Source organism: Hermetia illucens, chromosome 3, assembly GCF_905115235.1.
Source record: "Hermetia illucens chromosome 3, iHerIll2.2.curated.20191125, whole genome shotgun sequence".
NCBI lineage: Eukaryota > Metazoa > Arthropoda > Insecta > Diptera > Stratiomyidae > Hermetia > Hermetia illucens.
Window position 1 is genome coordinate 126,547,582 of NC_051851.1, and position 11,347 is coordinate 126,558,928.

The window sequence follows — 11,347 nt, forward strand, 5'->3', positions numbered from 1 at the left end:
TCACTTGTTGGTCATCTACCTTCGCTTACGGGTAGTTTCGATTCGCGAGGCTTAATAAGATTCGCTCACAGGACCTGGCTACTGTTGGACAGTGAGTACACACTGCTGCTCCACAGGCGACAGACATCTTGGTTAGCTCCCCCGACACTATTAATGGACGCTGGTCCACTATCAACAGGGCTTTTCCCTCGGCCGCAAATGAGGTTTTTCGTCATGTCCCGAAAGGGCATCATAAGATCTGACTGTCTTGCAGGATATAAAACCAAATCCTCGCAGGGTAGGGAACTAAAGGCTCTTATTGCAGCTGTCATTGAAGACGTTGTGCTTAATTGCCGAGACCGCGTAAAATTTAGCTAAATTAACCCTAATGTGCGCTGTTGCAAAAAAAAGTCGTATAAGTGTGTACTGCATCATATCTAGGGTTGAAAATCACAACAGATAACATCTACGATGACGAAATCCGCGCACAGTTGTTGGAAGCCAACAGAGCGTATTTCAGCTTACAAAAACTGTTCCGCTCGAGACGTCTCACCATAGGGTCAAAGCTCTTACTGTACATGACAATGATTCTGCCAGTGCTCATATATTCCTCGGGTACTTAGTAAGAAAAATCGCAAACTCTTGGCCGCGTTCGAGAGAAGAATCGTCCGAAGAATGTTCGGCCCCCTACATGAGGATGGACGATTCCGTAGCCTACATAACGACGAGATCTAAGAGCGATACCATAACCGTCAGGTTGTGGATAAAATCCAGCTGAATAGGTTACGGTGGGCGGGTCATTTAATCCGTATGGATGAGGATGATCCAGCCCGGAAAGTCTATAAGGGCAATATCTATGGTAGGAAAAGAAGACGAGGCAGACCCTGCCTAAGATGGAGCGATGGCGTAAGTCAGGACGCCAGATAGCTTTTAGGCATATCGAATTGGAGGACCTCGGCACAAAATCGGGATGCCTGCAGTTCGTTATTAAGGCAGGCCTAGATCGGATACCGGTTATTGCGTCGTTGATGACGATGGTATGTAGACAGAGATTTTTAGTTCATTCTCCATAAGAGATCTTATCCAAGCTGACCTAAGAAAACCCTCATTTTCGATGACAATCCTCTCCGGGATGCAAAAGAAGAAAAGCAAGTCGAATAAAGGTAGCCTTATATCTCCAGCGGACTTGGACGCGATTATTTTAGCCTGGCCAAATTTCATGAATTTGTCCCTTACAGTAGGTAAGGGCCTGTGGCAGATCGGCCGGATCGTGTATACTCAAGAGTTTTGGTAGGTTGCCTTCCAGTCCCCTAACAAACATATCTAGGACCTTTGCCCTGTATGACTGAGTCATTGCGTTTAGAGCATCTTGGCTCAGGTCCATAGAACCTAGTTAATTAAGGATCAATTGATGGAAGACTGCTTAATAAAATTCGGGTATAGTGTCCTGACCTTGGACGAGGATAGACATTCTGTATTCCAGAGTATCGATATTCTTTTTGTCGGCATAATGCAGCGACAAATATAATCGCGATTCGCTCCGAGTTTAGGGGTCTGTTATACGAATCAAGCGCCATATCTACTTAGCTGACAATTTTGTTGCGTATTACGGAAAGTATTCCATAATACTTGGGCGTTCCCTTGAGGTGCTGGTAAATCCTTAGAATACGCTCCACACTTTTCTTCCTTGAGTTAAATTCTCCGGAATGTCCTGAGAACTCCCCAAGGCTCCTCACGTCAGCCGGGATTCTGTCCATGTCGGATACTGCCCTAACTGCTCTGACGTTGATTGGCACGTCATTGCCTTCATTGTTAGCCAATGCAGAATTCATGAGCGAATTAAATAGCGCATGTCCTTGGATACTTAACGCATCTCACGCGATGTTCGTTATCCTTGAGACGAGTTCGCCATTTGGATACCCGTTCGGGCCTTCGTTACTTGCGTTAGACGTAAAGGCGGTACTAACGGCAGCATCACCCAATTTGGCAGGTCGGATTAGATTTGATGGATTCGACATGATTGGAAATAAATTCAATTTAGATATTTAAAAGTTTAGATATTCACAAAAAAAAACATGAGGTTTCGATATTAAAAAATGATCCGAATTGGTAGGCAAATGAATTGGCGAATTTTTCGCGCATTTCCAACGAGCGCGCTATCACTGCCCTTTAATGTGAATCGAAACACGGAATAACAACAACACAAACACTAAACACTTTAAATCCAATATTCAAGAAAATAAAATTTAGGGAAAATAAAAATGGCTTACTTACATTTGGGTAACAATGTATGGCGTCGCTAGCATGCTCGGGTCGTGGAACATTCGTATCGAAGGGGCGGCTAGAGGCTAGTCATCCCTCGCTGTCCTTTTTGCTTCTCCTGAGCCGCTGGGCGGCCACTTCCTTCTTCCGTTATCAGGTTAGTGACTTGGTTGATCATTTGTGTTTAATTCCGACGTCGCGTTTCTATTAATACGTAAATCACGGCAATTAACACTCCCGATGTACAAACGTTATGAACAGTCCCTGCTCGGACGCCAGTTAACTTTCTGTTCGCGACGAAAAAAAAAGCAAATACCTTCCGGTTTGATGTTGTTTATTGTCCTGTGTGTTCTTAGTCGGCAGATTGCATTTTCCCCATTGTGAGGAAATGTGTCGGTGTATTTTACTGATGGAGTGAGTCTACTCGTACTTTGCGGATGCGCTCGTTTGACCGGATGTGCATTGCTAACTTACATACTCATGAAGAGAGTAAGACTCTTTCCCAAAGTTTCGCAGCGCAGAGGAACTGTCTACCAAACTACTAAGGATTTAAAGGTATTTCTAGTACAGGATTCCACAACCTGTTTTTAGTAACGCTATTTGAGCCAATGTGATTACTTTCATCAGACTCAACTCAAACGATTCGAATTTTATATTGGCGATTTAATCCTATAGTGTTTTTCTGGGTTTCAAAGCAAATCTTCGCATTTCAAATTGTCGACTGTCATTCTAGCTAAGTGGTCTTATCGGGACTACAAATTATAGAAGCAATGGCTTCCATCAGGCATGAATATTTATCCTGTTTAGTATGAAAACGCAAGAGAACTTGGCTTTCTATGAGGCACTCAATATATTAGACCAGCATATTTATTTAATTAGCATTTATTTTAATTAATTTTTTGAGCTACAACATTTAACGGTGGAAGATCTTGTTAATGAAGTCAATAATTCCATCAACATCAACTCCATAACCACGGAGACGATCCTTCATGTCGACGTAGGCAACATTGGCTTGGAGACGTTCAATGACGGCACCGAATTCATCAGAGTTGATCTTCTTGAATGCCAATTGGAGGTAGTAGTCGGTGGCCAACTTCTCGTTAAGGAGGGATTCCAAAGCATCGAGTGGGACAAGGGCAAGGATTTCATCCAACATACCCTTCAATCCTCCAGCGCGGTAGGCACGGTCTGAACGGATTTCAGGGAATCCGAGGATACCGAGAACGAAGTTGATGTAGTAGGCAGCATCGATGTACAATTCTTGACAACAGAAGGAGATCAAACCATTGAATTCAGGATCGTTCTTGATACTGAGAAGAATTCCGTGGAATTCTTCTCCTGAGAGGTACTCCATTACGGTTTGAACTTCTGGGTCAGAGGTGATGGCGGTCAAAAGGATTTCCAAGACTTGATCAAGTGGAATCATATCAATGAATTCTTCGAGGACTGGAACAAGACCACCACCATTTGGAGCACGGCATCCTGGACCCTCCTCACGGGCTGTAAGGAAACGAAAATTGATTTGTATTATTTGTAATGAGCTTGTGCGTCGTGAAGGGAAACTTACGGGCCGCAGAGCAGAGGGCAACAGCAGCCAAAACCAAAGCCAGGACCTTCATGTTTGCTCAATTCGCTTTTCAAATTGAAACTGAATGATGCTGGTACAATACTCGATATTTATAGGTGAATTTCCTGAATAAATATCTTATCTATTATTATGATCGTAATCATAGATACTCGTAAATCCCAAATTTATACACCCCATATTGAAATATAGGGGGGTTAAAATTAATGACAGATTAATCTTTGAGATGAGATTATTGTTGTTAAAATAGTTTTGACTTCACATAAAACACGGCTTTTCGAGTATATTTAGCTCAGCTTAAGCCAGATTCTGTTGAAAAGCAAAAAGCAAAACAAAAAAATTACAGTCGAAGAGGAAAAAGAAAAGTCAATTAGGAGTGTAGCAAATACAAAAACGGTTTGAATGTTAGAGAAATACAGATTTGCCAACCTTTCGAAATGAATTGATCTAAACTGATCTGACTGGTTGCCGGAGGCTACCGCACTTCCTCCTAGAAAGAAATGAAGTGTGTCAACTTTCAGCATCAAAATATAGCATACTAAGTATTCTTCTCCATAAAATACTGTAGTTTGTTCTCTCGCCGAGCATTGGATAAAATTCTCATATTTTTCAAGTCGGAATACCGAAAGCTGGACGCTTTGGATATATGGTAAAAGTTTGGTGTTCATCTTGTGTGAAAAACTTTCTTTCCACGTTTTTCCCTACAGCTAAAAAATCAAAGTTTTCCTTGATATGTCTCCGAACTCCAACTTCGTCTTTCATATAAGTTCACTTTATATGTGTGATGATGGCGTCATACACATCTTAGAGTGTAATAAATTCACCTGAAATTCAAAATGTTTGGTCCTCGATTACTTTGTTGGTAATAATGGTCGGATTGCCTATCAACTTTTCAAAATTATGGAGGTACTTTGAGGCATAGATTTTGTATAGATGGATCACCGATTTTCTTTTAGATTTTTCGATTGGATAGGTTCTGAGAACGAGACCTGCTTAACTTTCTTGGGCACACATTTTGAATCCTCAATCCCCCGTGTTTCACCAAATATCTGAAGTAAGATCACTGCATATTTTTTAAAAAAAATGTGCCCACCTCTTTCGCAAATATAGGTAACCTCCCATCCTAAACCCGAGACGAAATGATTCAACTCTTTTTGTTTTATACAAGACCTTAAAAGTGTTTTTGGTCTTCTAATTCACAATTGTTAAGGTATTTTGTAATATAAAACCTTGTTAAAATTAATTTACTGTTTGCCACGCGAAGTTTTCTCGGAAATCTTTACATCGATCCTAACAGAATTTTTTGGGCATATAGGAACTATGAACAATAAACAATTTTATGTCCTTTCGAAATCTTGTAGCGCTATGTGAATAGTGTAGTTATAAATAGTTGAGGCCCCCCCCCCCGTTTTGGTAACTGTACATATTTTGTTCGTAATTAATTGTATTTGTATTATATTGTAATTGTGTCGTAATTATCTTCTGAAATGAAAACTTATTGTTAAGGGTGGCTCGTTTGCGTAATATGTGAAAAAATGTTAAAAATCGAAATATTTTTTTATCACTTTGAAAATTTCGGTAATTTGATTATTTTCAATTGCATTGAGGTTCATATTCTGGTATGGTATTTATAATTACTTGGCATCCGTCCTTTCTGCAACTGCGTTTGCATTTGTTGTACCTGTGTCTTGTTTGTAATTAAGACTGGTAAATGTGTTCATATCCAAAAGGCGACCCTTCAAACCATTTTTTTAAACGCGGTTTCTCAAAATGATATTTTGCATATTTGTGGGAATTCTATATCAAAAAGTAATGCACCAATTAAGACATTTGGAAGCTTGAATTCTTATAAAATTACCACAAGTTTGGGATGATATCATGTTTTTAAAGGTGAAAAAATGGCGAAAATGAAATATTTGTTAAACACTTCTGCTTAGATTCGTGTCCCTCCATGAGCTCCATGGCGTTCTCCATTACTGATACGCTCGCAGAGTATAGTTCCTTCATTTTCTAATGTCATAGCTTTCCCGTTTCCGATTCGACAGAAGGTCTCTGGGCAGTTTCGTCTGCTACCTGGTTGCCCTCTATTTCAATATAGCCGTAAACACGCAGAATCCCACACAACTGTAGAGTTCACCTGGTTGAACCTAAGTACCTTGATCGCCGCTTGGCTGTCGGTTAGAATAGCAATATTGTGCCCCTTTCGGCGTTGAAGGAGGTACATCTGTCTATTGCACATATTTCCGCCTGAAGATGCTAGTGTGCTTATCCATGGGTTCCAAGTACGTTTTCCCTGGACTCATAATCCTCGTGCCCGCTCTGTGTACTGTGACGGATCCGTCAGGGTACCAGATAGTCAGCTGTTGGCTTAAGTTATTCTAACGTGTTTCAAATTTCTTGTCGAAGTGAAACCTCGTTATCATCTTATCCCTTGCTATTAATAATTCGTCATTCCGCCTAGAAACAATATCAATCTTGCTTCGATTTAGGCAGCTCCTCACCTTATTGATACTCCCAGCCACCCTGAAGATTACCCTCCTTGCCTACATTTGTGGGTACAGATGGAAAGGAGTTAATCCCAGGTGGACCCTCAGTCATACCGTTGGGCATGTCGCTATTACCTCACTGAAACACACGGAAGCCGGACTTTAGAGTTTGTGTCACTTCCTGGCTGTTGTGCTGAGTTCACTTCTTTCTGCCCAAATTACCGTTCCACAGGTAATCATTGGCCTTACTACTGCAGTGTATGTGCAAAGTAATATCTTCGGGGTGCAACCCCAAGTTTTCATGCTGTGGACTTACAAGTCATCAGAGGCTTCCTAGCTTTCGATAAGTGTTTCCGACATGTGTCTTCCAGAGTGATTTTTGATCTAGTGTAATTCAAAGATATTTGACCTCTGTTTGTTGTTTCACCTGATGTAGGGGATTGCGCATTAGAACGTTAGTTCTAATATAGTTGTCTATGCTGCTATCTACCACCATGCTGCCCGTTATCACCCATAGAAGAGCCATTAAGGGAAGATGCTAGGTGATTTCAGGTTTAAGTTCGCACTGTCTTCCTTACCCTAGCTTCCGAGCGTACCTCTTTTGCTAATTTCCATGTCGCCTTCTGCCGTTGGCTAAGACCCCGGAAATTGAGTTCTGAGAAGCAAATGTTCTCTGTCCGCCTTATTCTCAGTAAATGTTCGATCTTTCTGCTTCAGAATGACTAAAAATATTGCCCTGCCGTTGGCTACCTCTTTTTATGTCGTGGTTGCTTCTCTTGTTTATTTGATCCTTTCACACACTTCGCTGAAGCTGTTACATTTTGTTCCCCTGATCACGTTGCTATACGTAGTCAGTGCCTTTTTGTACCAGTCTCCGGTCTGTTTTTCCCGATTGAAGAGTTTTCGCACCTCTATTCCCATTCTGGCTGGGTTCCTGTTCCATCAGGGTACATCCCTTGATAGCTTCGCAGCCTTAGGGAAACAGCTGGCCTCAAATGCGTCAGTGAGAAGGAGAACCGTCTCTTCGTTCCATGTTGTTGTTCAGGCGCGTTGCCTAAGATTCCCAATTCGTTCTCTTAGGATTCCTTATTATTCTTTTTATTTCGTATCTGCCTTCAATACCGAATCTCATTATTTTGTGATCCGACATAGAGGGCTCATGCGACACACTCCAAATCCTGACCAGCCCTTTCATCACAGTATTCCCTAGAGTTATGTCTAACATAGTGCCTATGGTTTAATGCTGGGGAGGGGAGTGTTCCCTATGCTATATATTTCTAACTTATTGCTAAGAATAAATTCAGGACTTGGCACTTTCCTCCACATTGCTGTCCACCGTAAGGCCTAGAAAGTAGGAGAGTAGAAAGTCTTTTCCACCTCTATGGTCTCAGATGTTCCCGTCGAGCGAGTTGCATTGAAATCGTGCGGAAAGTTCAAGATTTCCTCGAGCGAGTTGCATTGAAGACTCCCGTAAGTCTTCGAGGAGCTCAAGATTCTCTCGAAAGTGGTGACCTCGACGTGATCGCCCGAATAGAGTAAGGAAAAGCTGCAACTACTGCCCAAACTTTCAAAGTACCACCGGCGGACATTTTCGTTGCCCCTTCCTCGAATTCGAGGCTCTGCCTAACGGCATTGCACGCTGGTGTCTGCATTTTTTTTTGCAGAAGTCTACTACCTTCCCGGTGATATTTGTATATTTTCACCCAATTTGTGCTTGAAATCTTGTGTGTCGTAAGCGGCGTTGAGAACACGAACTAACAGCGACTGTCCGGTCGTCGGTATCATATAATTTCACAGCAAATCGACTGTAGCCAGTTAGGCGAAACAAACTCAACAACCAGCTGACTGACCACCGAAGGAAAAATTTAAGTTTTAAGTATTTATAATATTAGTTATTATTTCCGAGTTATCACAATCTGGGCAAATGCCGGATTGTACCTAATATTAGCACTAAGTGCCAAGCATTTAGGCTCGGACGATCCTACCTACTTAAAAGCTAAAGGGGCGCTGATAGTGGTGGCCGGTGGTAGGTTAATGGGAGAATCCGTCGCAACATCGAGCATGTATGCAGAATGGTGTACTTCCGCATGGTTTGAACCAGACTGTGCGAAAGTCCCAGGAAATCAAGGGAAGCCATGAGGGATTTAGGTAGAATACCTGTAGCTGTGGGGAACTACAACCACCCGCTCGAGGCGCCAAATTTCTTTGATTTCCCGAACGAGTGGTGCATATTTCACCCTCTTCTCCACGTATTTCTGTTCGATAGCAACATCAATAATATACGCGTTATTATGTAGAGTTGTTATTTAGAGTATGGCGGTCAGTCAGAACTTGCCGGTCCCGATATATGCTGTAAGCAGAACTATGAAGTACTGCTTCCGGCTCATATCGGTAAACCGGACATGTTCCCGTAATCAGCCCATGCTTGTATGCAAGGTTTTGATGGATAACCATACATACACCATAATGCCTGGTGATGTATTGCACCGGTGCTATAACAGTACAGCCAGAAATGAGATAGTCCACCGTTTCTAACGCCGAACCACACATTCTGCACTGGTCATTCTGCACCCGTTCTTTCATGATGAGCTTTTTATAAGCTCCGGTGGCGACCACGCCGTCTTAAATGGCATACTTGAACCCTTCCATCTGAGGAAAGAGCTCCCCAGCACGCAGCCATCTGTACGACAAACGCAAATCGACAAATGGCTGCCAAAGACAATTCACGAGGTTACGGTGCATTGCCTTCGACTTCCATTCATCGATCCGCTCTTGGTCTGACTTCACCCCACTCAGAGGATTGAAAGATCGATCCTTCAAGTTAAGTGGAGTCAGTCCACAGTCTGCCTTCCAGACAGCCGCATGCAAGGGACTCGCCTGCTCTTTGCTGTAAAAATAAGCGTGCAGCGAGGCGACTTGGTGATGATGTTGTGCCGACACGTCAACCACGCCCCTACCTACGATGTCACGAGGCAGGTTCATCCGCTCCACGGCAGACATTGGATGATGCATTCGGAATTTGCACATAGTTGTCCGTATCCGCCGCTGAACGTTTTCCAGATCAGTCTTCGTCCACGGCAATATTCCGAATGCATAAGCCAAAGAAGGCATAGTGAATACAATCAACGCGCTTATTTTATTCTTCCCCGAGAGATGCGATTTCAGCACCAGCTTTACACGTCGCAGGTATTCGGACACCAGAGCATCCTTCAGATCACCAACTCCAGCATGGGTTCCTTGCAGAATTCCTAATGTTGTTAACCCCGCTGCGCCACCCTTCTACGTCAAATTTAAGGAGAAACCCATACGTGCAAAAGGGGGCTGTACATTTTTTTCACCAAATATAATCATGTGGGATATCAAATGAATGGTCTCAGTTAGTACTTTCCGAAGCCATTGACATTTGTTGGAAAGGTGGGGAGTGGTGGTCAAAACTAATAATTTTTTGAACGGACCTATTCTCAGATCTTACCTAACTCAAAATATCTGAAAAAATTAAAGAAACTGCCACTATATAGTGCCTAGACTCCGAAATATCTGATATATGTTCAAAGAAAGCTAATAATATTATATTACTACAGTTTTTAGTAATTGACTGCAAAACCCCCTAAATCGGCTTTAATAGAGTATTCTTAATGTTTTGTTTTACACAAAACCTTAAGAATACTCGTAAGATAACAGTGACAAGCAGCTCAGAAGCACCTACACTGAGGTAAAGTTATTGTCGGCTTTTTGGAGCGCAACTATATATGTATCAGCTAAGTCAGACTACCGAATAATAAGGTACGCTTTTCTTCGTTCGTTTCCAATACGTTATGAATGAGGTTCGACAGAGTGTATACCACGGTATGAATACTGTTGCCTCAAGGTTATTGAGGATATGACACTTCAAGAGAAGCTACATCTTTGAACTCACGCTGGTATACCAGGTGGGTATTAGTAGAATTCCTTTAGTTGTCGATTTGAATTCTCCATTAATAAATTCGCATTTACTGAAACCATTGAGTTTTTGCTATACATCACCTTGTCCGTTCCTTATTTTTCTTTCTATAACTTATTACTTCTGTTTCGAAGAATTTGCAAAAATCGTTGTTTTAGGACCACAAATCATAGAGCAATGGTGTCATTCCGCTAGAGATCAATTTTTATTGTATCTATTATGGAAATACAAGAGCACTTGACTTTCTATAGAGCATTGAATATATTAGACCAGGGTATTTCTTTAATAAGCGTTTATTTTAATTGATTCGTTGAGCTACAACATTTAGCGGTGGAAGATCTTGTTAATGAAGTCAATAATTCCATCAACATCAACTCCATAACCACGGAGACGGTCCTTCATGTCGACGTAGGCAACGTTGGCTTGGAGGCGTTCAATGACGGCACCGAATTCATCAGAGTTGATTTTCTTGAAAGCCAATTGGAGGTAGTAGTCGGTGGCCAACTTCTCGTTAAGGAGGGATTCCAAAGCATCGAGTGGGACAAGGGCAAGTATTTCATCCAACATACCCTTCAATCCTCCAGCGCGGTAGGCACGGTCTGAACGGATTTCAGGGAATCCGAGGATACCGAGAACGAAGTTGATGTAGTAGGCAGCATCGATGTACAATTCTTGACAACAGAAGGAGATCAAACCATTGAATTCAGGATCGTTCTTGATACTGAGAAGGATTCCGTGGAATTCTTCTCCTGAGAGGTACTCCATTACGATTTGAACTTCTGGGTCAGAGGTGATGGCGGTCAAAAGGATTTCCAAGACTTGATCAAGTGGAATCATATCAATGAATTCTTCGAGGACTGGAACAAGACCACCACCATTTGGGGCACGGCATCCTGGACCCTCCTCACGGGCTGTAAGGAAACGAAAATTGATTTGTATTATTTGTAATGAGCTTGTGCGTCGTGAAGGGAAACTTACGGGCGGCAGAGCAGAGGGCAACAGCAGCCAAAACCAAAGCAAGGACCTTCATGTTTGCTCAATTCGCTTTTCAAATTGAAACTGAATGATGCTGGTACAATACTCGATATTTATAGG

General features: G+C 42.1%; 2 protein-coding genes across 3 annotated transcripts in view; both read right to left on the reverse strand.

Annotated features, from left to right (window-relative positions):
• Window positions 1-11,347, reverse strand: part of LOC119651192 (protein G12-like) — a 49,479-nt gene extending 38,132 nt beyond the window's left edge. Inside the window, exons 1-2 of one of the 2 annotated variants that reach the window (XM_038054632.1) lie at window positions 11,231-11,347; window positions 10,563-11,163 (exon numbers count right to left, since the gene is read on the reverse strand). In XM_038054632.1, the coding sequence (XP_037910560.1) occupies window positions 10,577-11,163; window positions 11,231-11,282 (639 nt within the window). In that variant the 5' untranslated portion in view covers window positions 11,283-11,347 and the 3' untranslated portion in view covers window positions 10,563-10,576. Of the gene's footprint in view, window positions 1-10,562; window positions 11,164-11,230 lie in introns of those variants that run through there. The other variant, XM_038054633.1, reaches the window with a different exon arrangement.
• Window positions 3,108-3,915, reverse strand: LOC119651199 (protein G12-like). The gene is made up of 2 exons (XM_038054641.1): window positions 3,809-3,915; window positions 3,108-3,741 (listed from the first exon to the last, which is right to left on the reverse strand). The coding sequence occupies exons 1-2, from the start codon at window positions 3,858-3,860 to the stop codon at window positions 3,155-3,157; spliced, it is 639 nt and encodes a 212-aa protein (XP_037910569.1). The 5' UTR covers window positions 3,861-3,915; the 3' UTR covers window positions 3,108-3,154.

Excerpts from the sequence above, each read along its gene's own strand:
- LOC119651199 (XM_038054641.1), bottom strand. The coding sequence starts at position 3,860 with ATGAAGGTCCTGGCTTTGGTTTTGGCTGCTGTTGCCCTCTGCTCTGCG. Across the intron at positions 3,742-3,808 it reads TGCCCTCTGCTCTGCGGCCC|CCCGTGAGGAGGGTCCAGGA; the intron begins GTAAGTTTCCCT and ends GTTTCCTTACAG.